A 27,308-nucleotide genomic window follows, 5' to 3' on the forward strand; every position below is an offset into this window, starting at 1 on the left:
CACATGACCCATTCTGACCAAGATCCCCTCCACCGCTCTTCATCCCCGGGTCTATCGACGTTTCTCAATGTAGGTGTCCCCATATGTAGCATGTAGTGCGGATGTAGTGAGGCAATTGTAATGCACAGTGTCAATGCGCTCACGGGCCAGGGTCCAGGTCATCATCCCCAGAGGAGTCGGTGTGCATCTCCTGAGCCAACCAGTATACCCGTAAAGGGGACCAGATGTCACTGGGAGCACATCGGGCTGGCATCAGTTCCGTATAGACGCCATACTGTTCCTGACAGTGTTGGAGGTCATCCAGCCATTCCTTGAACTTTGGCGCTCTACCCCTCCCCCATCTGCAAGCAACCCTCCGTTTAGCGAGTAATAGCGCGATGTCAACAAACTTGCGATCCGCTCTGGGCACATCCCTGGTATGACCCAAGATCATCACTATCGGGTCCAACGGGAGAGGGCCGGCTATCATCACCTGAAGGGCAGCGTGCACCTGGCCCCAGTATGCCTGTATTGCCCCACAATCCCAAGCCAGATGCAGGAACCCTGCGCCTTCCATGCGACATCTAGCACATCTATCATCCGTTGAGAGGCCAAATCTCAATTTTCTGACCGGCGTGTAATAGCACCTTTACACAAACTTATAATGAATAATTTTCATTCGAGAGCTGGGGGATATTCTAGCCGTGACCGAGCAGCAATATTTCCACTGGTCGTCTGTGAGGTCGGCTGGTAGTTCCGAATCCCAGTCAGTCCGAGCCTTAGCCAGGGAGATCGGTCGGTGTTCTCGAACGGCAGCATAGAGTTTAGACACCAAGTGTCTCCCATCTGATACGAGCATAACATGTAACGGCAGCACCGTCCCTGGTTCCTCCGGGAAGTTAGGGAGAATATCTCGCATACCCTGACGTAGCCGGATGTAATAGAACACCTCCATAGGCGTCGGGGGGGGTAATCTGGAACAGCTGGTCCTTGGTGCGGAATAGGCCATCCTGAAAGAGGTCACCCCACGTGGTAAGATTTATGCGGCGGCACATCGAACGGAAACCTCCCTCCAGCAGGAGTGATAGTCTCGGATGATACGCCAGTGGCAGTGCCGGCGAATACAGTAGGAGGGCGTCCAGCATTTTGGTCACCCTCCGCCAGGCATCGATCGTGCAAGTCACAGTAGTGGCGGGCGTCTCAACATCTCCAACCTCTCCCATTAGCATGCCCTCAAGAGGCAGTGGGTGCACTACCCAGTCCTCCGCGGCGACCTGCGGCATAAAAGGAACGGGCCGTATCCAGTAGTAAGCATGTTGCGCCTGTGCGCTCAGGTAATAAATTTCCAGGTCGGGCACATCAAAGCCGCCTCTGTCATACGGCTGCGTAAGGACCGACCACCTGATGCGCGGTTGTTTACCACCCCAAAACAGGCGAAGCAGTTCAGAGCGAAGTCTTTTGAAGAAATAGGCGCCTGGGTAATACGGTATATTTTGGAATAAATATAAGAATCGCGGGAGGACGACCATCTTGATCAGGGAGGCCCTACCCGCCATCGAAAGGGGAAGTGCCAGCCAACGCGTGATATTGTCAGTCAGTCGTGTGATGGCTACGCCGTAGTTTAATCGGATGGTGTCAGCCTTGTCCAGCGATATTGTAATCCCCAGATACTTCAAGTCAGAGCTGCACCACTCCAAGGGGTAGTCCAGCGGAAATTGGGTGACCGATGCCGTGAGGGGGAAGAGTTGTGACTTTTGCCAATTAATATGTACTCCAGATATGCCTCCGAACGCTACAAATTCTCTCAAAAGTGGATTGAGGTTATCTTGCGGGTGACGCACATACAGTGTGACATCATCTGCATAGAGGGAGATGCCTATCTGCCGCTGGTTGCAGTAAAAGGCCCTGTCTTTGTGCAGTTGTCGTATCCTGCAGGCCAGCGGTTCTATCGCCAGGGCGAATAGTAAGGGCGACAAAGGGCATCCCTGCCTAGTGCCTCTCGTTATCGGCATCTGTTCCGACAGCGCCCCATTGATGACGATTCTAGCGACTGGGGAAGTGTATAGCAATGTCACCCAAGCGATGAATATCCGGGGGAACCCCATCCTACCCAGGATGGCCAGCAGGTATCCCCATTCCACCGAGTCGAACGCCTTGGTGGCGTCCAGAAACACAGCAGCAACCGGCAATTCGGGAGTGATGGTGGGGATTAACGAGAACAACGTGCGCAGATTGTGGGACGTGGCCCTCCCTGGAACAAATCCAGATTGGTCCGGAAGTACAAGTTTAGTCATCAACAGGGATAACCTAGTAGCCAAAATTTTCGCAAGGATCTTCGTGTCGCAGTTCAGTAAGGACAGGGGTCTATAGGCATCAGTGTCCTTCGGATCCTTACCCGGCTTCAACAGTGAGGTGATCGCCACCTCCCTCATGGACCCCGGCAAAATCCCCACCTCCAGCGATTCCTCGAAGACCTCTTTCAATACCGGCGCCATTATGTCGATATAACATTTATAGAATTCGGCCGGTAGGCCGTCCAACCCAGCCGCTTTGCCATTACTGAGGGACATGATCGCTTCCCGGACCTCGTCCAGTTCGAAAGGGCACCCTAAGAACCCCCTGTCCCCGTCACTCAACCAGCAGAGCGCTATATCGTCCAGGTAATTACCGAACTCTACTTCTCCCTCCTGTTGTGTGGAGTATAGGCGTCTGTAGTGTTGCAGGAAGGTGTCCCGAATCCCCTCAGAATCCTGATGGATCTTCCCCTCCTTATCAGAGATCTCTAGGATATGAGAGGCAAAGCGTTGGTGCCTCGTGAGCGCCGCCAATACCTTCCCCGGTCGGTCCCCCTCGCAGTACCGTCTAGCTGTCCAATATTTGCCTCGGAATTTTACCTCCCTGGCCGCCTCCTCCTCATAAGTCGACAGTTTAGCTCTGAATCTTGCTGCCAACTCAGGACTGGTATTTCCCGCCATTTCCACCTCTAACGCCCTAAGTTCCCCCTCGAGTGTGTGTAAAGTGCGCACTATGCTCCGCAATATCCCGCAGCTTTTAGAGATTGTGACGCCCCTGACGGTAACTTTAAACGCCTCCCAGATGGTTTCGACTTTCTCCACAGAACCCTTGTTTCTAGGGAAAAAGGCTTCGATCTCTTCTCCAAATTCGTGCTTAAAGACGGGATCTAGCAAGGCCGAGGGGAAGAGCCGCCATGGCGGTCTCACCCTAGTGTGCCCGGGTACCTCAAGAACGGTCAATACTGGACAGTGGTCCGAATAGGTGCGAGGCAAATGTTTCGCTTGCACTAGTCCCCCAGCAAGTCCCCGTGAGATGAAGCAATAATCAATCCTTGCCCATGAACGCGCATGTGCTGTAAAGTGAGTGCCTTCTCTGAGAGCCGGGTGCGTGTGCCTCCAACTGTCTACCAGTGCCGCCTCCGTAAGTATCCCCTGAAGCGTGTTTGTGGCGTTCATGTTGTAATGTCCACTACCGTCGGATCTATCCATCGTGTCATGTAATGATAAGTTAAAGTCCCCCCCCCAGACAATGTGCGCAGCCTCAATCTCCAACATGTGGCCCCACAATGACAAGAAAAATCCAGGAGTGTCGACATTTGGTGCATAGCAGTTCACAAGCATTATTACATCAGATCCTAGTCTCCCCCAAAGGATGACATACCTCCCCTCCTTATCCAGTCGCACACCCAGCTTTTGGAATGGAAGTTTCTTAATGACCAGTATTACCGTCCCCCTAGAATATGTAGAATAAGAGGAAAACTCTCTTTCACACGCCCACCGATTCGCAAACTTGGGAGTACCACTCGGCCTAAGGTGGGTTTCCTGGAGCATAGCTATTTGCACCTGGTGCCGATCTAGATATGCAAGCACATTTCTGCATTTACGGGGATCATTGAGTCCGCGGACATTCCAAGACAATATGACAACTTTATCCAACACATTATCGCCTATAGATGTCTTTCAATCCAAGTATGAAGCCGGTAGCCAATGCCCCAGCTCTGAATCGACCAGTACCATTCGTCGCCAACTCCACCGTCAAGTGTAACCCCCCCCAATCAATCATACTCCCATACATGTCATCCGTACCACCTGCATTCTCGCCACAATTGCCATACGCATCAAACTCGCCACTTCGAACAACTAGCAGCTTAACAAAAGAACTATACTCCCCTTCACGCGCACAGTCACCCAGCCCTGACTGTCCGTCCCCTCCCCCCTCCCACTGAAGCAACCCAAACTTGCCAGTACCTTGTCCCTCCCCCCCGCCCCAACCCATGTGTCCCAGAACATTAGAAAAACCATGTGGGGAATTCCCTATCGGGAGCAAAAGAGGTCCACACTGAAACACCCCAACACTCCCCTCCCCATCCGCATGCAGCATACGGGAAAGACAGAGAAGGTGGGGTGGTGCCTGGTTTGTATCGCCCCTGCAGGCCAAAGCCCCCCCCGACACCTCAATGCAACTCAAATGTGCTCCTCCATCCGGAGGTCGAGCAAATGTGCTTGGGCAACGACCAGTAACGTGTCGGTGGCAAAGGTTCTCATCTCTCGTGCAAATCTCCGTCTCCCGGCCACCGCCAGGGCCAGCAATGTACACATCCAAAAAAAAAGGAATAAACAACAAGAAGGGAGGAAGCCCTCGTTATTCGTAAATCTTTCCACAATCCATATGTCCTCCCTCCATGACCTGCCTCTGCACGGCTTCGGAAAAAGAAAAAAAGAACAGTAAAATGCGATGAGCAGCTGTCAGTCGCTCGGCAGCAGTCCCCTCATGAGGCCAGATAGTTCTCAGTGACATCACCATATGTAGTGCAGGCCAGGTTCATCCTCTAGGGCCCACAACTTCCGAAAGCTGTGCCCATAGTGCATTGAGTAGTTATCTAGCAGTCGAGCTGAAGTCTCCCCACTACTAGTCTCCTTGTTCGGCTTGATGTTCCGCGGCTTCCTCCTCCTCATCATTGCGCCTTTCCCTCCTGGCCGACCGGAGCCTTTTTACGTAGTCTTCGACCTGTTGCGGGTTCGAAAAGAAATGCTGTTTGCCCTGATGGGTCACCCTGAGGCGTGCAGGATACAGGAGGGCGTAGTCAATCTGCATATCCCTAAGTTTCTTCTTTACATCCAGGAATTTTCTACGCTGGTCCTGTACCATGGGCGTAAAGTCTGGGTATATTGAGAACTGTACCCCGTCACAGGCCAAGTTCCGAGTAGCCCGGGCCGCCCTCAGCGCCGCATCCCTGTCGCGGTAATTGAGTAAGCGGGCTATAATAGGTCGAGGTTGTGCCCCTGGCTTAGGGACTGGACCCAGAGAACGGTGCGCCCGCTCCACAATGAACTGGCTGGAGAAGGCCTCTTTACCTATGGCGGTGGTCAGGATACGCTCCACGTAGTCTTCCATCCGACCTGTGTTGGTGGATTCTGGAACCCCCGTGACGCGGATGTTATTGCGTCTACTCCTGGCTTCCAATTCCTCGTTCTTAGCTGCGATTACCCTTAGGATATTATCCATCCGGGTGAGCCGTGTGTCATGAGTGTTGGATACGTCCTCCGCAGTTGAGATGCGCCGCTCCGCCTCCGTGAGCCGCTCCTCGTGGACTTCCAACTTTTGTGCAACTCCGTCCATCCTGGAAGATAAGCGGTCTACCTTATCTACGATCGTTGCGAAGCCCTGACGCATCTCGTCAAAAAGCAGACGCAGCTCTGGAGCGGTCGACGCAAGAGATGTATCAGCAGCTGATGGTCCTGGGGCCCCATTAGAGGCCGTAGCGCCTCGCAATGGCTTCTTGGTGGGCGCGGCCTCAAAGGACAGTTTCGCCTGTTTGGCGTCGTTTTTGCCCATGGTGTTCAGTCCGGTGCCGCCGTCCGGGGCCGGACGCTGACGCGTGGTTAGTAGACGTCTCCCCACCAGTTCAGGGCCCTCCAGCCAGTCACCCTCACTGCGCCGAGTTCTATCAGGGTAGGTTAAGGTAGGAGGTGGGGTAGTGAATCCCCTTCCCAGATGCAGTGACCAGGGCGCCCTGGGGATCAAGCGCTCAGCCCGTTTCAGCAGCGCCGTGCAGGATTGAAAGGTGCAGGCCCACCGGCAGTGGAGGGTAGCGCAATGTTGCCAGTTCAGCTCAGGTCCAGTGTGCGATCGCCAGCTCGATCAGCCGGGTGATCCTCCGGGCTTCTAGCCCCTGTGCCTGACGCCAGCAGTGTCCAGCAGGCCAGTCAAGGATGCAGTCGGAGGGGCAGGTACACTGGCCGGGTGTGTCCCTCTTCCCTCCGGCAGAGCCAGGCGCTGCGCTCCGAGGTGATCGGGATCGCCACCCGGTGGCAGACAAAAAGGGGGGGCGTCCCGTCCGTCCCCCGCCCCGGTGCTCACAGGGGGCGGCAAGACTCACCTCCGTCAGCCGCCTTCAGATCTTCCTCCGGCCGCCCTCTCCGCAGGCCGCCGTCAGGGGTGTCGAGGCCCACCTGCCTCGTGGGAAGCCGCGGCCTCACGTAGGTCAGCTCCCGGTGCACCTCCGCTGCTCTCCGCGTCGCCCTGATCCGGTGGCCGCTCACCGCTTCATAACTCGGGCCCAGTGTCTCCGATTCCCTCCAAAGTCAGACAGGACCGGCAGGACCCTCAGCCTCGCACTCGGTGCGGTTTGTAGGCTTCAGCATGCAGGGGAAGCGGATAATGTCAGGATTTTACTGGCCAGGCAGCCAGAGCCTCACGGAAGTGCGGCCATTAGCGTGTGCGCCCTCTAGCGCCCCCCCATACGTTTTGGGACCTTGCCTGTCACAGGGTCTTGACCCACATACGCAAGTGAGGTACCATTTTTATCCAGAGACCTGGGGAAATGATGGGTGGTAGTAGATTTGTGGATCCACGTAGATTCCAGAACTTTCCCACACAGAAATGTTATAAAAATTAGATTTTTTCATCAAAATATGAGGTTTGCTGGGGATTCTGTGAGGGAAACTTTGGGGGATCCAAACACGCCACAACTCCCTGGACTCCCCTGAGTCTCTAGTTTTCATAAATTTGTGGGTTTGGTAGGTTTCCCTAAATGGCTGCCGACCCCGGGACCAAAAACGCCGGTGCCCCCTATGTATCCGAAAACAACCTGGTTTTGCAAGGGGGGTCACATGAGTTTTTGGTCCCGGCCTTCGTCGCCATCTAGGGAAACCTATCAAACCCACAGCCCACGGAGGTATGGCTTGTGTGAGTCCCTCAACGTTTTCCTACCCAGAATGCCCTCCAAACCTCAAATTTAGCTGAAAAAAACAGATTTTCCATATATTTGGGTGGGTCAAGTACCCCCGACAGGCAAGGGCCCAAAACATATTGAGGAGACATCAAAATTACTTATCAATTTGATTTGATTTGATTATGGGATTTATATAGCGCACGAATGCTCAAAGGCGTCTAGGCGCTATGCGGAGGGCTATACCAGGGATTCAGATGGAGATGGTGTAGCTTAGATTGAGAATAGCCATTTCTTTAGCACCTTTCTGAATCCAAACAACGTTGGGCAGCTTTTAATATCTAATGGGAGCGAGTTCCAAAGTTTCACTGTACCCAGGACAAAACTTCTTCCTCCCCAGTGGGCTTTCTTAAATTTTGGTGGCTGGAGGAGTTTGTTTCGTGCTAAACGTAGGTGTCTGCGTGGAAGGTACCATGTAAGGTGTTTTTTCAAGAACGCTAGTCGGTTTCCATACATTGCTTTGTGCGCCAGACATAGGGATTTAAACTCAATCCTTTTCTTCACAGGAAATCAGTGGAGTGTTTTTTAGACCTTCTGAGATGGACTGGAATTTGGGGATGTCCAGCAGCATTGTGGCGGCTGCATTCTGCACTTGCTGCAGTTTAAGCATATGTTGTTTTTGAAGGCCTAAGTATAAGGCATTTCCATTATCCAGTCTAGCCATGGCCAGAACCGTCACTATTGTTTTTACTGCTTCAAGGGGGATGAAAGCACGCACTTTATGGATTGATTTTAATGTTAGAAAGGCCTGGGAGATGACCTTATTGATCTGGTGTTGGAAGGTCAGTTTGTCATAACAAATTATGCCCAGATTCCTCACTTTATGGACTTGGGTGAGGTGATCTCCCATACTGGGAGACCACCAGTTCCGTGACCAATAGGAGGTATCAAATCCTAGTAGGAGAACCTCTGTTTTAATCCCATTAAGGTTTAGACAATTTGTACCCATCACTGATTTATGTGGGACATGCATTGGGTAAAGCAGTCAGATGTTTACTCGGGGCTGCTTGATATGGACACCACAATTTGGGTGTCGTCTGCGTAAGAGATCAGTGTGAAACCGAACAGCCTGATGCTATTGGCTAGAGGGGTCACATATAAGTTGAACAAAGTGGGGCTTAACAAGGAGCCCTGCAACACCCCACATGGCAGAGTGATCTGCTCTGAGCAGGAGTTACCGATCTGAAAATATTGATACATCTTGTTCAGATAAGATTTGATCAGCTTTAGAGCGGAGTTCCTGACTTCTACCTCTTGAAGTCTTTTGATTAGAATATCATGGTGTCAAATTCCGCCAATAGATCCAACAAGATCAAGGCGGCATTGGCACCAGTGTCTAGTATTGCCCGTATCTCCTTTGCTGCCATGATCAGGGCAGTTTCTGTGCCATGCCCTTGTTGGAACCCATATTGGGAGGAATCCAACATGTCTGCTGAGGAAATAAAGGTTGTCTGTTGCGTTCCTGCGGCCTGGTCCAGGCGCGGACGGGCGCAGACGGGCTTGCCTTAGGTGCGCCTTCTGCACGCCAGAGCATGTCCGCAGTGCGTCCGCTGCTTCATCCTGTTTTATGTCAATGCAGCAGTGAAATGGCGCACAGGCAATCGACTGCCCCCTTTGGCCCGGAAGTCAGCAGAAGTCTTTCCGGTTCGACCAGCCCTCCACAACAAATGGCACGAGCCGTGGTGGAACGGGGCTTGGGTCATGTTAAAATTGGTACGTGAAATTCACGCTTACATCTGTTAAAAATAACTTAAAAGGGAATTATTATTAAAAGGTGCCATTATTAAAAAAACTTGTTTTGCAAAGGGGGTCACCTGGGTTTTGGCCCCGGCTGGCGGCCATCTTGGGAAACTACCAAACCCACACATCTCTGAAAATTAGACACCCAGGGGAGTCCAGTGAGGTATGGCTTGCATGGATCCCCCAAGGTTTTCCTACCCAGAATGCCCTGCAAACCTCAAATTTAGCTGAAAAAACATATTTTCCACATATTTTCAAGTGGAATCACCGTGCCGGCACAAATGTCCTACCCCACAGCATTTCCCTCATTCTCCCAAGTAAAATGATACCTCACTTGTGTGGGTGGGGCAAGGGCCTGTAACTGGGAAGAGCCCAAAACATAGGGATTTAGGGTATAGCACCAAAAATTCTAAGCGCTACATTTTATTAAACATACGTTTTTAGCCAATTCTGCATTGGACATCCACACAAGTGAGGTATCATTTTACTTGGTACTCTAAGGAGAACGCTGTGGAGTAGGGTATTTGTGCCGGCACTTTGATTCCACACACAAATATGTGGAAAATTAGGTTTTTTCAGCTAAATTTGAGGATTGCAGGGGATTCTGGGTAGGGAAACGTTGGGGGATCCATGCAAGCCATACCTCATCTGATTCCCCAGGGTCTGTAGTTTTTAGAAATGTGTTGGGTTGGTAGGTTTCCCTAGATAAAGGCGAGCCCGGGGCCAAAAAAACAGGTGCCCCTCTCAAAATCAGGTTGTTTTGTTATAGGTAATTTGGAAGTCTCAACAGTATGATTTGGGCCATTTCCTGTTGCAGCCACTATGACTACCCACACGTGTGAGGTACCATTTTTATAGGGAGACCTGGGGGAACACTGGGTGGTTTGAAATTTGTGTCTGCTTAGTGATCCTACAACTTTTCCACACAGAAATGTGAGAAAAAAATGATTTTGTCAACAAACTTTGAGGTTTGGAGGAGATTCCGGGTAGGGAAATTTTGGGGGACCCTCGCAAGCCATACCTTGCTGCACTCCCCTTGGAGTCTAGTTTAAATTAATGTGTGGATTTGGTAGGTTTCCCTTGATGGCCGCCGAGCCCGGGGCCAAAAACTCATGGGACCCCCTTGCATAACCAGGTTGTTTTGTGATAGGTAATTTTGATGTCGCCTCAAAAGGTTTTTGGCCCTTTCCTGTCGCGGGTCCTTGACCCACCCACACAAGTGAGGTACCATTTTTCTTTGAAGACTTTTGGGAATGCGGTGTGGGTGGAATTTTGTGGATCCACACAGATTCCAGAACTTTACACCACAGAAATATGAGGAAAATGTGTTTTTTTACGAAGTTTGAGGTTTGCAAGGGATTCTGGGTGAGAGACAGACAAGTTACCCCATCCTGGATTCCCCTAGGTGTCTAGTTTTAAAAAATATATAGTTTTGCTAGGTTTCCGTAGGTGCCGGCAGAGCTAGGGTTCAAGATCTACAGCTAAGCACTTTGCAAAAAAAGGGTCCATTTTCTCTGTGAAAATGTGGTGTGTCCACGTTGCGTTTTTAGGCCGTTTCCTGTTGCGGGCACTAGGCTTACCCAAACAAGTGAGGTAACATTTTTCTCAGAAGACTTTGGGGCATGCAGGGTGGGTGGAATTTTGTGGATCCGAGCAGATTCTAGAACTTTCCACCACAGAAATGTGAGGAAAATGTGTGTTTTTGACACATTTGGAGGTTTGCAAGGGATTCTAGGTAACAGAACCTGGTGAGAGCCAGACAAGTCACCCCATCCTGGATTTCCCTGGATGTCTAGTTTTCAAAAATGTATAGGTTTACTAGGTTTTCCTAGATGCTGGCAGAGCTAGGGTTCAAAATGTACAGCTAGGCACTTTGCGAAAAAAAGGATCAGTTTTCACTGTGAAAATCTGGTGTGTCCACGTTGCGTCTTGGGCCATTTCCTACCGCGGGCACTAGGCCTACCCACACAAGTGAGGTACCATTTTTCTCGAAAGACTTTGGGGAATGCGGGGTGGGTAGAATTTTGTTGATCCATGCAGACTCCAGAACTTTCCACTACAGAAATGTGAGGATAAAGTTTTGGGGGGACAAATTCTGAGGTTTGCAAGAGATTCTGGGTAACAGAACCTGGTGAGAGCCAGAGAAGTCACCCCATCCTGGATTCCCCCGAGTGTCTAGTTTTCAAAAATATATAGGTTTGTTAGGTTTTCCTAGGTACCGGCAGAGCTAGGGTTCAAAATGTACAGCTAGGCACTTTGCAAAAAAAGGGTCCGTTTTCACTGTGAAAATGTGGTGTGTCCACATTGCGTTTTGGGCCGTTTCCTGTCGCGGACACTAGGCCTACGCATACAAGTGAGATACCATTTGTCTCAGAAGACTTTGGGGAATGTGGGGTGGGTGGACTTTTGTGGATCCACGCAGATTCCAGAACTTTCCACTACAGAAATGTGAGGAAAATGTGTTTTTTTTTTATAAAGTTTAAGTTTGTAAGGGATTCTGCATAACAGAACCTGGTGAAAGCCAGACAAGTTACCTCATCCTAGATTCCCCTGGGTGTCTACTTTTTTAAAAATATATAGGTTTGCTAGGTTTCCCCAAGTGCCGGCAGAGCTATGGCTCAAAATCTACAGCTAGGTGCTCTGCAAACAAAGGGTCAGTCTTTACTGTAAAAATGTGGTGTGTCCATGTTGCGTTTTAGTCCTTTTCCTGTTGCAGGCACTACGCCTACCCACACAAATGAGGTATCATTTTTATCTGAAGACTTTGGGGAATACGGGGTGGGTGGAAGTTTGCAGATCTGCGCAGATTCCAGAAATTTCCATCACAGAAATCTGAGGAAAATGTGGATTTTCTGTTACAATGTTTGAGGTTTGCAAGGGATTCTGGGTAACAGAACCGAGAAAAGAGAACACAAGTCACCTCATCCTGGATCACCCGGGGTGTTTAGCTTTAAAAAATTTACAAGTTTGCTAGGTTTCCGTGGGTGCCAGCTGTGCTAGGGCCCAAAATCCAGAGGTAGGAACATTCCGTAAAAAAGTCTGTGCCTAGTGGGCTTTCTGCCACCCTGTGGAGGGGGTAAATTGGGGGCTATTGCCCCAATATGCCCCCAAGGGGGACAGAAAGACTGTGGCTCCTTTGTGTGGGTGGGTGGGGACATTGGGATGCCCATTTTGGGCAGCCCCCACACCAACGTATAAAAAAAGCCAGCATAATCGCTGGCGCCTCATGGGCTCTCTGCCCCCCCGGGGGCAGATCAGGGGCTACTCCACCTATCTGCCTCCTGGGAGGGATAGAAAGACAGTGGCATGTTTTTTGGGGGGATAGGGGCAGTGGTATTCCCATTCTGGGCAACCCCCACTCCTGAATTTTGAAAAATATTTACCCCTGGTGCCTAGTGGGCTTTCTGCCCCCCCCCCCCCAAAAAAAGGGCAGATAAGGGTATATTGCCTCCATCTTCCTACCGGGGGGGGGGGCAAAAAGACTGTGGTAATTGTTGGGGGTTTGGGGTAGGGGCATTGGCATGCCCATTCTGGGCAGCTCCCACCGCCAACGTATAAATAAACTAATCTCTGTTGGCCTTGTGTGGACTACTGTCCCCATCTGAGGGGGGGGCAGAAAGACTGTGGAATTTTTTAGCATGCCCATTCTGGCTAGCCCCAACCCCGAACTTTGGAAAAATAAAATTCCCTGGTGCCTAGCGGGCTTTCTGCCCCCCCCCCCCCTGGGGGGCAGATAAGGGGCTATTACCCCATCTGCATCCCAGGAGGGGCAGAAAGACTGTAGAATTGTATTTTTGGGTGGGAGTATTTGTATGCCCGTTCTTGGCAGTCCCACCCCTACCTATATATATATTTAAAAATCCCTGAGGCCTAGTGGGCTTTCTGCCACCCCAGGGGGGCAGATCAGGGGCTACTGTCCATATCTGCCTCCTGGAGAGTTTAGAAAGTCATATTCCTTCTTTGGGAGGGCTTTCGCATGCCTATTCTGGGTAGCCCTCACCCCTGAAGTATAAAAAAAATCCATGGCATCTAGGATGCTTTCCGCCCAAGGGTCAGATTGGGGACTATTGCTCCATCTGCCTCCCAAGAGGGGTAAAAAGACATTTTTTTGGGGGGGTAGGAGTATTTGCATGCCCATTCTGGCCAGCCCCCACCCCTACGTATGTATTAAAAAAAATGACCTGGGGCCTAGTAGGCTGTTTGCCCCCCCCCCCCCCCCCCCCCTCATGGGGCAGATCAGGGACTAACGGGCACATGCATCATAGTGAATTGCATTCGCAAACGGTGCGAATCGCAATTTTCGGCCGTTTGCGAATGCAATTGACAAAATTGGGATGCATCATGTTTTTCGCAATTTTAGAAATCGCAATCATGTTGCGATTTCTAAAATTGCAATTGCATTTTAGAAATCGCAATTTTAGATTTCTTAAATGCCATGCATGAACATTTTCAATTTGCGAATCCGCAAATAGGGAGAGGTAAATTACCATGAAGTTGACATTCATGGTAATTTGCGAAAACTTTCAAAAATGCACAAAAGTGAATTTTTGAAAAAGTTTCATTTTACACACACACATGCCCTTGGGGCATGTGTGTGTGAACAGTGCACTTAAAATTAAATTTCAGGGGTGCAGGGGGGGTCCTTTGGACCCCCCCTGCACCCTTGAAATTGCATTTTTAATTTGCGATTCGCAAATTGCAAATCGCAAATTGAAAATGACTTCCCTTTGATTCCTGTGGGCCTCTAGGCCCATAGGAATCAATGGGAAGGAATTCCTTAATTGTGATTCGCAAATTGTGAATCGCAATTAAGGAAATTTAAGAAATCACAAAAAATATTGCGAATTCTTAATGCATAGCCTTTTGCGATTTCTTAATTGCGATTCCTTAATTTTGGCAATTAAGAAATCGCAACCAGCAACAATGATGCATGTGGCCGTATTACCTCATCTGCCCTCTGGGGGCAGAAACTCTTATTCCTTTGTTGGGGGTGTAGGGTGGGGGCTTTGGAATGCCTATTCTGGGCAGCCACCACCCCTGGCATATAAAAAAACTGTCTGAGAAAATTAAATGGGGGGAGTGAAGGCCCTTGCCCAAGGGGCTGCTCCACCCTCCCTGATGGCTAGTGAGTGTATCCCAGCTGGGGATAGCCCTCCTGGGCGATCCCCAAGCAAGTATCCACTGGAAGGGTATCGTTGGAAGGGGGAGATTCTCCCCTTTCCAACGATACCTCTCCCAAGTGTTTTGGTGCTCGGGAGCTGAGATAGGCCCACGAGCACTGAAACATTCAAACTTTTTGTTCTCAATCTAATGACAACAGCGCGCCATGCGCACCATCGTCATTAGTTTGAAAATTTGTAAAAGGCCTCGGGGGGTTGGGGAAGCTCTTCCCCACCTCCTGAGGCCCCCAAAAAAATGGAAATCCTCTGCTGTTTGCAGTAAAGGGATTTCGTGCCCCTGTCCTCATGACGGAATGGTTCCGTAATGAACACAGGAGCACTGGTGCTCATGACGGGACCATTCCATCATGAGCACCTAAGGGGTTAAAAAAAAATTGTTGATATCTTGTTTGTTTTTAATTTAGAACTGACTGAAGTGGGAATACTAATGTTTTCCCCTCTGCAATCCAACACTTTCCCTAATGTTGCACTGACTGGAGTGGGAATAGTAAATTATATCCCTCCACTACCCAACACTTTCCCTACTGTTGTAGTCACTGGCGTGGGAATAGTAATTTTTACCCCTCCGCTATCCAACAATTTCCCTACTGTTGCACTCATTGGAGTGGGAATAGTAATTTTTACTCCTTCGCTATCCAACACTTTCCCTACTGTTGTACTGACTGGAGTGGGGATAGTCATTTTTACTCCTCCGCTATCCAACACTTTCCCTACTGTTGCACAGACTGGAGTGGGAATAGTACATTTTATCCCTTTGCTATCCAACACTTTCCCTACTGTTGCACTAACTGGAGTGGGAAATTTAAGTTTGAAAATTTTTAAATAGTTTAATGATTCAATTTATAATGAATGTTTTTTTATAGATGTTGTGTATGTATGTATGTATATATATATATATATATTGGTAACACACACTCGCTTTCTTCTTCGCAAAAGTTGACGGCACTCTGAGCTTGATTTGTGGAAAAGTGATTTATTGGCAGACCCCCCTGCCCCCAAGACAACGAATTTTTTTTTAATATATATATATATATAGTTGTTACATTTTCATATAAATGTAAAATTATAAAATAAATTAAAATTATTAGTTTATAAAAAATTCTGTAAATATATATCTATATATATATAATTATTAATTATGATATGTGTTTTAACTTTTTTAATTATGTTTATTTGTTATATGTGTTAAAATTTATATTACATCTATTTTTTTAATTACATTTATTTAATATATTTATTGTTATTTTTTATATATATATATGTGTATATATATATATATATATATATATATATATATATATATATATATATATATATATATATATATATATATATATATATATATATATATATATATATATATATATATATATTGCTCCAACTCGCCTTTTACTTCAACTCCAGACTTGAACAGACAAGCGTAGACCCAGGTTTCATTAGTGCATTATTTTATTTCGCCAATGCCGCCATGACGCGTTTCGGGAGATCCCTCCCTTGATCACATGACATCTCATTGATTTTTCACATCGCTTTTAAAGTGCCAGTGCAGTGCAACCTCTTATAGACATAGTAGAAATACTTTTCACTTATATGCCTTTGTGATAATTTATAACAGCTTAAATGCTTAATTATTTTTCAACCCTTTGCATGGAATAAATATCACATATAAAAACTTATAACAGCAATTTTTACCTCTACGCTATCCAACACTTTCCCTACTGTTGCACTCATTGGAATGGGAATAGTAATTTTTACCCCTCCGCTATCCAACACTTTCCCGACTGTTGCACTCATAGAGTGTGAATAGTAATTTTACCCTTCCGTTATCCAACACTTTTCCTACTGTTTCACTGACTGGAGTGAGAGGAGTAAATGTTATCCCTCCGCTATCCAACACTTTCCTACTGTTGCACTAACTGGAGTGGGAAATTTAAGTTTGAAGATTTTTAAATAGTTTAATGATTCAATTTATAATGAATGTTTTTTTAATAGATGTCGTGTTATTGGTATGTATGTATGTATGTATATATATATATATATATATATATATATATATATATATATATAGTTGTTACATTTTCATATAAATGTAAAATTATAAAATAAATTAAAATTAATTAATTAATAGTTTATAAAAAAATTGTAAATATATATCTATATATATATATATTAATTATTATATGTGTTTTAACTTTTTTAATTACGTTTATTTGTTATATGTGTTGAAATTTATATTACATCTATTTTTTTTATTTTTTTTTATATATTTATTATTATTTTATATATATATATATATATATATATATATATATATATATATATATATATATATATATATATATATATATATATATATATACATATGTATAATTCAACCTGTTGCTCTTTGCACGGTTCAGGCGCTGCTTCCAGCCGTGCGTAACCCCGCAGTTGAGCAAACCACTGCAATTTTCCGAATATGTTTCAAAAGTTCCATGTGAACAAGATCTCAGCAGGAGATCGAAACGCATTGGTGGTTTGGATGTTTGGAAATCCTGTGAAATAAAATCGTTTTAGAACTTTTGAAATGTATTGGTAGAGTGCCACCCAGTTCTTTATATAAAGAAAGTGATTTGGAAAATATATATATACATCACCCCACTGATAATCGGTGATAGAGCCTGTATTCCTTTCTGTCAAACACCTTCAATTTTCGAAATGATTATGGGTGAAAAAGCCAAAGCTTGTTTTCTTAAGGTGATTGGACCTAGTTATCACAAGAAAACCAAATTTAATACGCTGAAGACAGCTTTTGGTGTGTGGCAAAAAGTTTGGAAGCATTTGGGATTAAGCAAATTGAATGCCTATACGCCGATTGCCGCCCCCGGTCTTTCACCAGCTACGATTTTCTGTGACTTAATTACTATTAGATGGGAGCAGAAAGGAATACACTACTTGGGCGATTTATATATTAATGGCCAACTTGCTTCGTTTCAGGAACTTCAGGATAAGTTTCTGTTAACTAAAAAATTTTTTTTTAAATACCTTCAGATCCGTAGTTTTCTTCAAAGCTCTTCCTCCATTACTGATGATAGTATGAGCAAAGTCCCCCTTATGGAACACTTGCATAGAAAAACTCCGATAGGCATTCTTTATTTTTGTTTGATTCAGGAATTTAGGGATGATTTAGAGCATTGTCAGTTGAAATGGGTTAGCAAATTAGGGATCCCGGATATTGATGTTCTAGAATCTGTTAAATTAGCGTCTGAAATCTTAATTACCGGGATTATGAAATCCCAACCTTTTATGTGTATACACGACCTCTACTACACCCCTAGCAAAGTGGTCAAATGGAGTACGACGGTGGGAACGAAATATAACCGCTGTGGGTTGTACGCAGCTGACGACATACACATGTTTTTTCAATGCCCTAAGCTTGGGGATTTTTTTCATCAAATAGAAATGTATTTTTCTTCTGTTCTTAATTGTTACATCAAGATAACTGCAGAGCTGTTGATAATAGGTATAGATTCTAGTATTCCAAGATCTAAACCACTAACTTGTCTTCTTTTCATTTGTATGGCAGTAGCCAGAGCATGCATTACTAGGGAGTGGATCAACTCTGAACCTCCTTCTTTTTTCAACTGGCGAGAGAAATTATTGTTTATGTACAATATGGAGTCTGCTATTTATCAGTCTAAGGGTGTTAAAAGAAGGGCTTTGGGAAAGAAAATATGGGTGCCAATTGCGGAATGGATTTAATTTCCTTTGTTCTCTGGAGTCTGTATGTAATCTTATATTTATGTTTGGAACTGTTCTTTTTTTTTGTCCACTGATGTATTTCCTTGCATAAAAAAATAAAATGTAAAATATAAAAAGAAGGAAAAAGGAATATATATATATATATATATATATATATATATATATATATATATATATATATAAATCGATATTTTGTACAACCATATTTTTGACGTCGATATTCTTTTTTGATATTTTTGTACTTACCATTATAAATATAGGATGTTGATATTTTTTACATCAATATTTAAAACTCAACATTGTGGTATAGGGATATTTTAGGTGCTGATATTCTGTCAGCGAACCAACCTGATGTCTAGTAGAGGTTTCCAATTTCCAGCAGGGAAAACTTTTGCTGCTCACTTCTCAATGGAGAGGGAGGAAAATAATGCTTAGGTTGTGGAGGGTGTGGGATGCCACAGTGCAGTCGGGGGATTTCCCCCACTTGTGCAATTTCTGGGTTCTAGTGAAACTTTCCACTACTACCCACACTCAATCACTCCAAGGGGAAGTGGAACTGTCGTTTAGGAGATAGGGAGGGTGAGAGACTTGTTGTGTAATCAACTTTGTCCAATCAAGCAGCGTCTCTCCCGTCAAAGAGCTGTATATTGCTGGAAACAAACTGCTGAGCACCTCTCAGGGACGGGAAAGGCTTAGGCTGTGAAAGGTGGGGGCAGGGTCGATCCATGTGCTAAAGCCAATCACACCACTTGTTATACTCCCTGTTGTCTAGTAGGTGAATTCTTGCTCTGGAATAACACCCATGGCTCAATTACAGAGCACAAATTAATTCATAAAGACATTGTTGGAAAGAGGAGAGTATCTCCTTCCATACTCTTTTTTTAAATCTGGGCTCCCAAGTCTGTGTTGAGTCTCCAGACCTGCCACTACATGACCATGCTTCCACAGATATGCAGCACATTTTCAATACCCTGATATGCGATATAAGCAAGGCACAGAGAGCACTGTTATCACAATTCATTGCTAAGAATTTCTATGAGTGGCAGTTGAAAGGCTTCTGCTGCTGGACCAGAAATGTGGTGGCGAAATGAGCTAAAGAACGATACTGGATTCAACCCAGATCTGTGACTGGGGGTGAGTGTCTGAAAAGTTTCAGCGCTCCTTCCATCATCTCCTTGTGTATCCATTGTGGAGACGAACCTGATGCAAATACCATGGGTTTAAGTTCAGACTGGCCTCTAGGCAGGGCCACTGGAATTAAGTGGCTGCTGCTTTTTCACTTAATTATGATTTTGCTTTACTTACCACTCAGCCCATCATCTCCTACATAATCTTCAGGTTTTGACAAAACAAAGCTTGTTTCTAGGTCAAATTGATTAAAAGTTACTAAAACTGTGTTGTAAAATGTTTCTGCATTGTTTGACGGCCATTCACTAAGGTAAACTGGTCATCTATCATTTGCTTATGACTGTTTTTGGTTGTTAAACTGGTACTAATGATGTGAAATATTTGCCTAAACAGTATTACTACTATGTTTAAAAGTATAAAATAAATTGAATACTATCAAAAAACAATGTGCCACATCATGGCACATAAGGATAATTTGGTACTTCCCTGTCACATAATTCCAGTGGCCCCGACTCTACGGCAATCAGGCAGTGCCTGATGTGCTGTTCTGAAAGGTCAGTGTGTTTATTTTTTAGCTGTTGGTGAACCGGTTTTGTAGCCTACTGGGCAGGTTTTTACTGTTGATTTCTCAGATATTTTCAGGGAAATTAACTGTAAAAACCGGGCCAGCATACCACGAAACAGGTCCACAAACATTGCCAAACATTGCCCACAGCAAGTGCAAATCTATGTTGTATTCCATACTTTGCAAAACACTTCTATAGCATCTTTACAACTTCAAAACTGCACCAATTTGCAAACATGGGACTTTGTTAAGCATTCTAATTCCCTAATGGGTGTAACTTTTATTGTGGTTCCTGGGACTATTTTCAGTCCAAGTCCGACCCTGGACGGACCCCTAGGAACGGAGTTTGAAGGAGTTGACCTCCACATTCTCTCGTCTCCATTGTTAGTGAAGACATTGAGTAGGTAACGTTCTCCTCATGGCAGCATATATTTTGAGAATCAAATAGCTCTCCAATATAACCTATGGTGCCCTCAGTTGTACTTCAACTATGACGGCTAAAAGTTAATAGGTGACAGCAGGCATATGTCGTTTTACCTGCAGCTTTGACTCGTTCCAAGCGGATTAAAGACGCGTTCCTCGTGCCAATGCAGCTACATAAAGTTTTACATAAAGTTACAAATTAACATGAAACACTGGACTTCTATGAGAACTCAGAAATCGTTAAGACTTCCTCTCTGATGGTAAAATCCCATTTCTAATTCGTTACCCTGCTCAGCCCCACATGACGACTCTAAAATGCCACTGGGAAACCTGGTACCTGACTTCTCAAGCACCGGTTCAAACTCGCACCCTTCAGAGCTCTCACTCAATCTAAAAAGTCCCAATGACTTGTTTTATGTTCCAAAACCATTAAATAGTGCCGTTCATGAGAACCTTGAAATCTCTGTTGAAGTGCAAAAAATGAAAAGAAAGAGAAAACTATATACCCCTAAACCAAAAGATACATACAAACAAACGCGTATTTCTTAATTAAAATAAAGAGGGGCAATACTTACCCATATTGCTGCAGAATCGTTCCCTCCGCAAATCCAGTCCATTTTGTCTAATGAACAGCCGTGTGCGTGACAGCCAGGTCAGATAAGGCTGCCGCCTGCACTTTATGGGCGGCACTGATGCCGGGCACAGCCCATCACGGGAGGGAGGGTTTGCAGCTGCTGCCCTGCTGGGCCGGGAGGAAGGCTCGCTGCCTCGAGCTACACCCCGTCCATCCTGGGGAAGCGCGGATAATGAACAAACGAGCCGACTCGGGGAGTATTCCCTTCCCAGGCAAGGATGGAAAACAAGGTCCCCAAGTCAAGCTGGGCTCTCTTTAGCTTCCCGGTGGTCGCTTCCTCCTTTGTATTGTGTTCAGGAGGCGCGCGCCGCCGTTTCCTCCGAGCCCAGCGGGCGGCAGGGACATTAGCCGGGTTCAGCGGTGCCTGCAGTTCCGGGTGAGGCTGTGAACGTCGGGCGTTTAGTACCGGCTCCCTAGGAGGGTGCGGGGCAGCTCGCGTGCCAGCCGCCGCTCTGTTTAGGATGGACGGAGTTTCTCAATGTGCCAGGCACTCTGAGACCAACTTGGTGAGGCTCAGGTGTCAACGTCGGCGCCCCCTGCTGTCCAACCTGTTGCTTGCGTGCTGCGTACCTAGACTACCACACCCTGGCCCAGTGCCCCAGCTGTCCAACCCGTGAATCATGTTTCGCCTTCTTTAACTTCCCTCAGACACGCGGTCTGGCGCCCTCTGCTGTCTCTCCTGCTATTCATCTCAAGTCATCATTAATTTCACTCGAATACCTGCCGCCATCCCCTGCTCGACAACCTGTGGCTTCTGCTGCGGCCTCTGTAACTTCAGCTGCAGTCAACGACCTCACCCAGACTCGCCCCTTCTAACCTGCGGCTCATTTAATGCCCGTTCCAACGTTACTCGTTACTCGGCCTGGCGGCCTTTGCTGCTATCCAACTTGTACCTGATGTATGCTTGTTTTTTATTGCATTATATTTATATTTCGCGGACATTACCCAAAGGCGCTATACAGGTTTACAGTGCAGGTGGGCCAGCCAACAAATTAACAGAGTGTCCCTGAGCCAAAGTCTGGCTGGGCCCTTCAAGCCCGTGCCCCAGCGATCGCGTCCAATGTTTGCTATATAAATCATATAACAAATAATATACAAAATATGATAAACTCTATTATATTCTGTGAGTCTTGTACATCGCATTGCTTCTCGAAGGCCTTTCAGTGCTAGAACAGTCATCATTGCTACCCGCTCGCAGAGATGTTTTAAGCCATGGGCAAAAGTGGGCCCTGGCCCTGGGCAACAGCCTTTCAGTACCGCCCCTGATAGAGCCAGCTCTGTTCTGCTGAGAGTCTTGCCCTGATGGCCTTGAATAGTTCTTAAACATATTGCTTTAAATACCATTGTCCTTTAATTTATTTTAATGTGGGTGATGTTTGAGAGGCTATTGCAGACATTTTGTAAAGAAATGTTTTGTTTAGGATTCATTCAGCATCCATAACAAAGTTATTTTACATCAAAACAGTACCTCACATATGAGAAATGGGAGGGTGTCACAGAGATTATTTGCCGTAATATTAGTGAGCAGCTGCTGTGCTACAATAAACGTCACCATCCTTGAATATTAGATATAAAAACATTTCGAATTTGGACCAGTGTGCCTGTACACTATCAGTGACCTGGCCAAGGACAGCGTTAAAGAGCTGAAACTGGATCATACATTTGGAGCTGTTCTGAACAGGGCCCCCCAAAATACGCTTGGCCCTGAGCCCCCAAAATCCTTAAGATGGTGGTGCCAGCTCACGAGCAAGAGTTACTTACTTTAAAGCCAGGTTTCAAGGCCTTACGAAAAGAAAGCCGTTAGAAAGCTGGTATAGTTCAAGGGGGAGAGTGTTCCAAAGTTTGGGGGCCTGAGTGGAAAAAGAGCGGCCACTCCAGCAAAGATCTACTAAACCTAGGAACCTGTAGCAGGTGAGCTGAGGAAGATCTAAGTGACCTTCCGGAAATGTAAGGAAAAGTTAGGGACCTTAGCAAAGTGGGAGCTCTCTTATGGAGTGATCTAAGCAAAATGCATAAGGCCTTACATTGAACCCCCTGCTCCACTGGGAGCCAGTGAAGATCCTTGAAAGCCTTTTTTTGCGGATTGAGGTCTGAGGACATTCATCAGAAGCCGTTCAGCCGCATTATGTGTAGTCTGTAATATTTTTGTCACATATCGAGGTGACCCAAGGTACAGAAAATTGCCATAATCAAGGCAGGAGATAATGTGAGCCTCGACAATTAGTCTTCTGTCTAAGAACGGGAAAAGATTTAAGACCTTTCCTAGCAGTCTCCGAACACCAAAGCAATTGGCTGCAAGTTTTTTTAGTTTGGTGCTCTATAGTAAGGCTGAAGTCTAGCCACATTCCAAAGCTCTTTATCACCACTTTAGGGCTGGGGAGTCTCTCCAATCAGGCGCAGGAGTTTGGACTTTCTTATTGGAATTATTGCCAAATATTATAACCTCAGTTTTGTTTTCTTTGAGCTTCAATTTGCAGTTGGATATCACCAACTGGGTGTCATCGGCATAGGAGACCAGTGACAACCCAAAAGAGTGATCAATTTCAGCCAAGGGTTAGATACAAAGGTTAAAAGAGTGGGGCTCAGGGAAGACCTTTGCGGCACCCCACAGCTCAGGGGAAGACTGTGAGACTACCGGTAATGATCAAGCACCTGGAATGTTCTATTCTTCAAGTAGGAAGAGAGCCAGTTCAAGGCATGACCGGCAACACCCATTTTTGATATCCTGTGGATAAGTGTGGCATGATCCACCGTGTCGAAGGCCGCGCTTAGGTCTAATAGTATAGTGGTTGCCAACCCTCCTTTGTCCAGCAAGGATCTTAGTTCCTCGACCACAGCCAGCAAAGGTGTTTCTGTGCTGTGTTGTGCTGTGCTGTAGCCTAAACCATATTTGGGTGGGGTTGGAGGATTTAGTTGGACTCAAGGAAGGTAAAGAGATGTTTGTTGACATGCTTCTCCAGGAGCTTCGAAGAAATTGGCAACAAAGAGATTGGCCTATAGTTGATCAGGCAAAGAGGATCTAACTCCGACTTTTTGAAGAGGAGCTTCACCACCGTATGCTTCCATTGCAGAGGGATCTGACCACTAATATGGAAGAGATTCAGCAAATCCACCAGAGTGGGAGCAATGCTATTGAACCCTTGATGCAGGATATGAAGGGGAGCAGGGTCCAAGATGGGACCTGATTTTAATGCTTTTAGGAGGTCTCTGACAGTACTTACGGTGAGGTTGGGATAGGCCGAGAGAATCCCTAAGACTGCGCTGGATGGGTCTCACTTTCAGAGGGCTCCTCAATGACTGGACCATCAGAAAAAGAAGAATGGATGACCAATATATTTTTATGGAAGAAGAGAGCCAGGTCATTGCTACACTGCACTTAAGCTTCTAACACAGAGCCAACAGACTTGGGGCCTCATTAGGATGGCGGGCAGACTTTGCCCGCACGCCATCCCTGTGGTAATATGGACCGCCCGCCTTAAGGGCGGGGGTCCCGTCACCAGTATTAGGATGCGCCCGCCACAGTGGCAGGCGCATCTTGCATTCATACCATTGTGGCGGGCGGTGCACTCAGCAAATACAATCCAATCCAGTGCCTCCCATACTTACGTCAGTTAAACCTTCGACCCCCTCTAACCATTCTAAAAGGAAACAGGCAACTATCCGATCGCCTCCAAAAAAGTAGAAAAAGAGGCCTGGCCCAGGCAGTCACTGTTGCACACAAACTAATGCCCTCCAAGGACTCACTTAGGAACTCACTTAGGAACTGCTGCTGGGGGGTACCTTAGGTACCCCCCATGTGCACCCCCCACTTCTCCTGGAGTCCCTGGGGGCCCGCAACGGGCCCCTGCAGGGATTCTCCGCATGCCTTTCCGTGGCGGCATTGCCACCACAGAAAGGCATTCAGAGAAGCCCATCCTAATATGGCGGGCGGTGTCTGATAGACACCGCCACCATATTATTCCTTTTTTGCCCCGGCCGCAAGGCGACCGGGGCGGAAAAGCGGCGGACGGTCTTTCCGTCCGCCGAGGTCCCCCCCGCCAACCTAATATGGGGGGGTCTTTAGTGCAACAATGTCGGGCAGATTGCCCCCGACAAGCTGGCGGTGGCTACCGCCAGCCTGGCGGAGGCAATTTGCCCGACATCGTAATGAGCCCCCTAGGCTCTGTGATGTCCTTAAGGCTCTTGAAGATTTTCTTGGGGGAGTTGGCGGATTGCTGAATTTTGGTGGAAAGGGAAGAGGATTGAGAAACTTTAATCTCCGCATGATAGCACGTAATTGCACTCCTGTGCTTAGCTTTGCTAACTTCATCAAAGGACTTTCTCCAACATCTTTCCAGACGTTTGAAGTCCTTTTTCAAAGCTAGTAGAATAGCATTTAACAATGGGGATATTTTTCCCGCTGGATAGTCTTATACCACCTTGCAGGCAAAACATGTCCAATGAATTTGTAACCCACTCACTGAAACTGCAAGTGAAAGAACTGACATTTTCTGTCAGCTCAGGACTTATTGTCTGCAGAACAACTGACCAGTCCTCCAAATTTACCTTAGAACAACGTTGTTGCAACCATGTGACAAGAGGTACCACGGTGGGGGAAGAGAGGACAGATAAAATCAATGGAAGCAAAAAATGGTCTGTCCGTGTTAGAGGGATAGGGCTCGGCACCTGAAGATTAGTAGATATTACTAAATACTAAGTCAATGGGGTGACCATTTTTATGAGTGTGCCATTTCTACTAGTTGCAGAAACTGTAGAGACGCAAAGTCTTGTAGCAGGTTTATAGAGGTAGCATTATTGGGATCATCCAGGTACGGTGAAAGTAGCCCTATTTACAGCTTAACCCACAACGTTGTTGGGGAGAGCCTGCAGGAAATAGGCCCGGCAGTGTGTACATTAGAACATCAGAAAAGTTAAAGTAGGACTGATTGTCAGAGTACAGAGAAGACTTTCATGATTCTAAATCTGAAGGGGAGAAAATGTGCCCTTTAAAATTACCCTGTAAATAATGGCAATTCCACCCCCTTTTTTTCTTGACCAGTCTCGCCTAGTGATACAGTACCCAGGAGATAATGCTTGGACTTCATCGGGAGCCGAGCTATCGTGTAGACAAGTCTCAGTGAGGAAAAGTGCATCATTCCATTAAAAGACAACAAATATTTACTTTGTGAGCGGCAATAGAATGGCAATTGACCACAAACATACCCCAAGCTGTGAATGTAGAGGTGACATGAGGCTGATTTAGGTCATGCTGGGGCTGAAAGCAACAACTATCACAGGCTAGTAAAAGTTGGTTAGGGTCGATCAACTGAAGACAGGAGTCAGCTGCAGAGGTTTGAAGTGCATACAGTTGACTAGCAGTGTAATATATATACCTTACTTTGATTGGAATGGGCAGAGTCCCTGGCCACTTGTCCCAGAAGAACACTGATGGGCTTGCCTTTGGTGCACCAACGGTGTGTCTGCGCTGCATCGTTCAGTTATGGAGTGCCAGCATGAACACTAGTGCGCGTAAGAAATCAAAGTGGTGGTAGAAAAGTGTCCAAAATGCACATAAAGTGCACATACATATAACAATTCCCCCTTGTCGATGTGCAGCCCCCAACAGGTGTGGGAAGATTTCCAGCAACCAAGAATTAAAAAAAGATCACAAGTACCACAGTTATTCTTGAAAAGGTATATAATAACAGTCTAAAACAATCACAATCAGCCCTGGTATGCTACCTTTTCTAACCTCGCATCCACGCTGCGTCCTTCATTTATTGCGGACCAGTCGAAACACAAGTGCGTATCAAAATCAAAATGGTGGCAGAAAAGTATCCAAACACCGCATAAAGTGTGTATGCATATAAAAATTCGCCCTTGTCACTTTGCAGCTCCCAACAGTTATAGAAATATTTCCAGCAGTCAACAATTAAAAAAGATCACAAGTATCACAGTTTAAAAAAAAGTATCTAAACACACTCTAAAACAATCTCAATCTCCCCCGGTATGCTACCTGTTCTGAAAGCACGTCAGCGCTGCATTCAACTAGCCAAAACACTAGTGCACGGCAGAACCAAAATGGTGGCAGAAAAGTGTCCAAAAAGTGCATAAAGTGCGCGTGGATTTAAAAATCCTCCCTTGTTACTGTGCAGTTCCCAACAGTTATGAGAAGATTTTCAGCAGCCAACAATTTAAAAATAGAGCACATATATCACACTTATTTTTTAAAGGTATCTACAAACAGCCTAAAACTATCTCGTTCACGTCCAGTCAGCTACTTGTTCTCTCTCCAAATTAAAAAAAAACCCAGTATATTTCTTTAACTTGTGGGAACGTTGACATTAATATATCACATTGTAGCATTGAACTAAGAAATACATATTAAAAGTAATTGTTCTGAAACATGAACATTTAGTGAACTAAGACGCAGGGCAGTTGTCAAGTAAACCCTGTACATGGCCTAGATTATTATAGCGCAACATTATAGTCTATTAAATAAAACATATTAGGTTTGTGTTCAACTGGTATTTTGAACTCACATTTTGAAAGTGCTTTCAGCGATAATGAAGAAAAATGAGGTTTGGTGAAATACAATATATACCTAAGATCACACAATTTAAGAGGGTAAGCTGCAACTTTTTCATGCTTTCTGGTCTCGCTTTGTACAAATCAGTTCATAAATGTGTAATG

At 46.1% G+C, this 27,308-nt stretch overlaps 1 protein-coding gene across 1 annotated transcript in view; it reads right to left on the bottom strand.

Moving 5' to 3' along the window:
* LOC147688567 (multidrug resistance-associated protein 1-like) overlaps nucleotides 1-21,298 on the bottom strand; it is a 900,980-nt gene extending 879,682 nt beyond the window's left edge. The window contains exon 1 of the mRNA XM_086941435.1: nucleotides 20,578-21,298. Within this exon, the coding sequence (XP_086797561.1) occupies nucleotides 20,578-20,619 (42 nt within the window). The 5' untranslated portion in view covers nucleotides 20,620-21,298. The remainder of the gene's footprint in view (nucleotides 1-20,577) is intronic.
* Between the last annotated feature and the right edge of the window lie 6,010 nt (nucleotides 21,299-27,308).

Source organism: Lissotriton vulgaris, chromosome 10 (genome assembly GCF_964263255.1).
Source record: "Lissotriton vulgaris chromosome 10, aLisVul1.2, whole genome shotgun sequence".
Lineage (NCBI taxonomy): Eukaryota > Metazoa > Chordata > Amphibia > Caudata > Salamandridae > Lissotriton > Lissotriton vulgaris.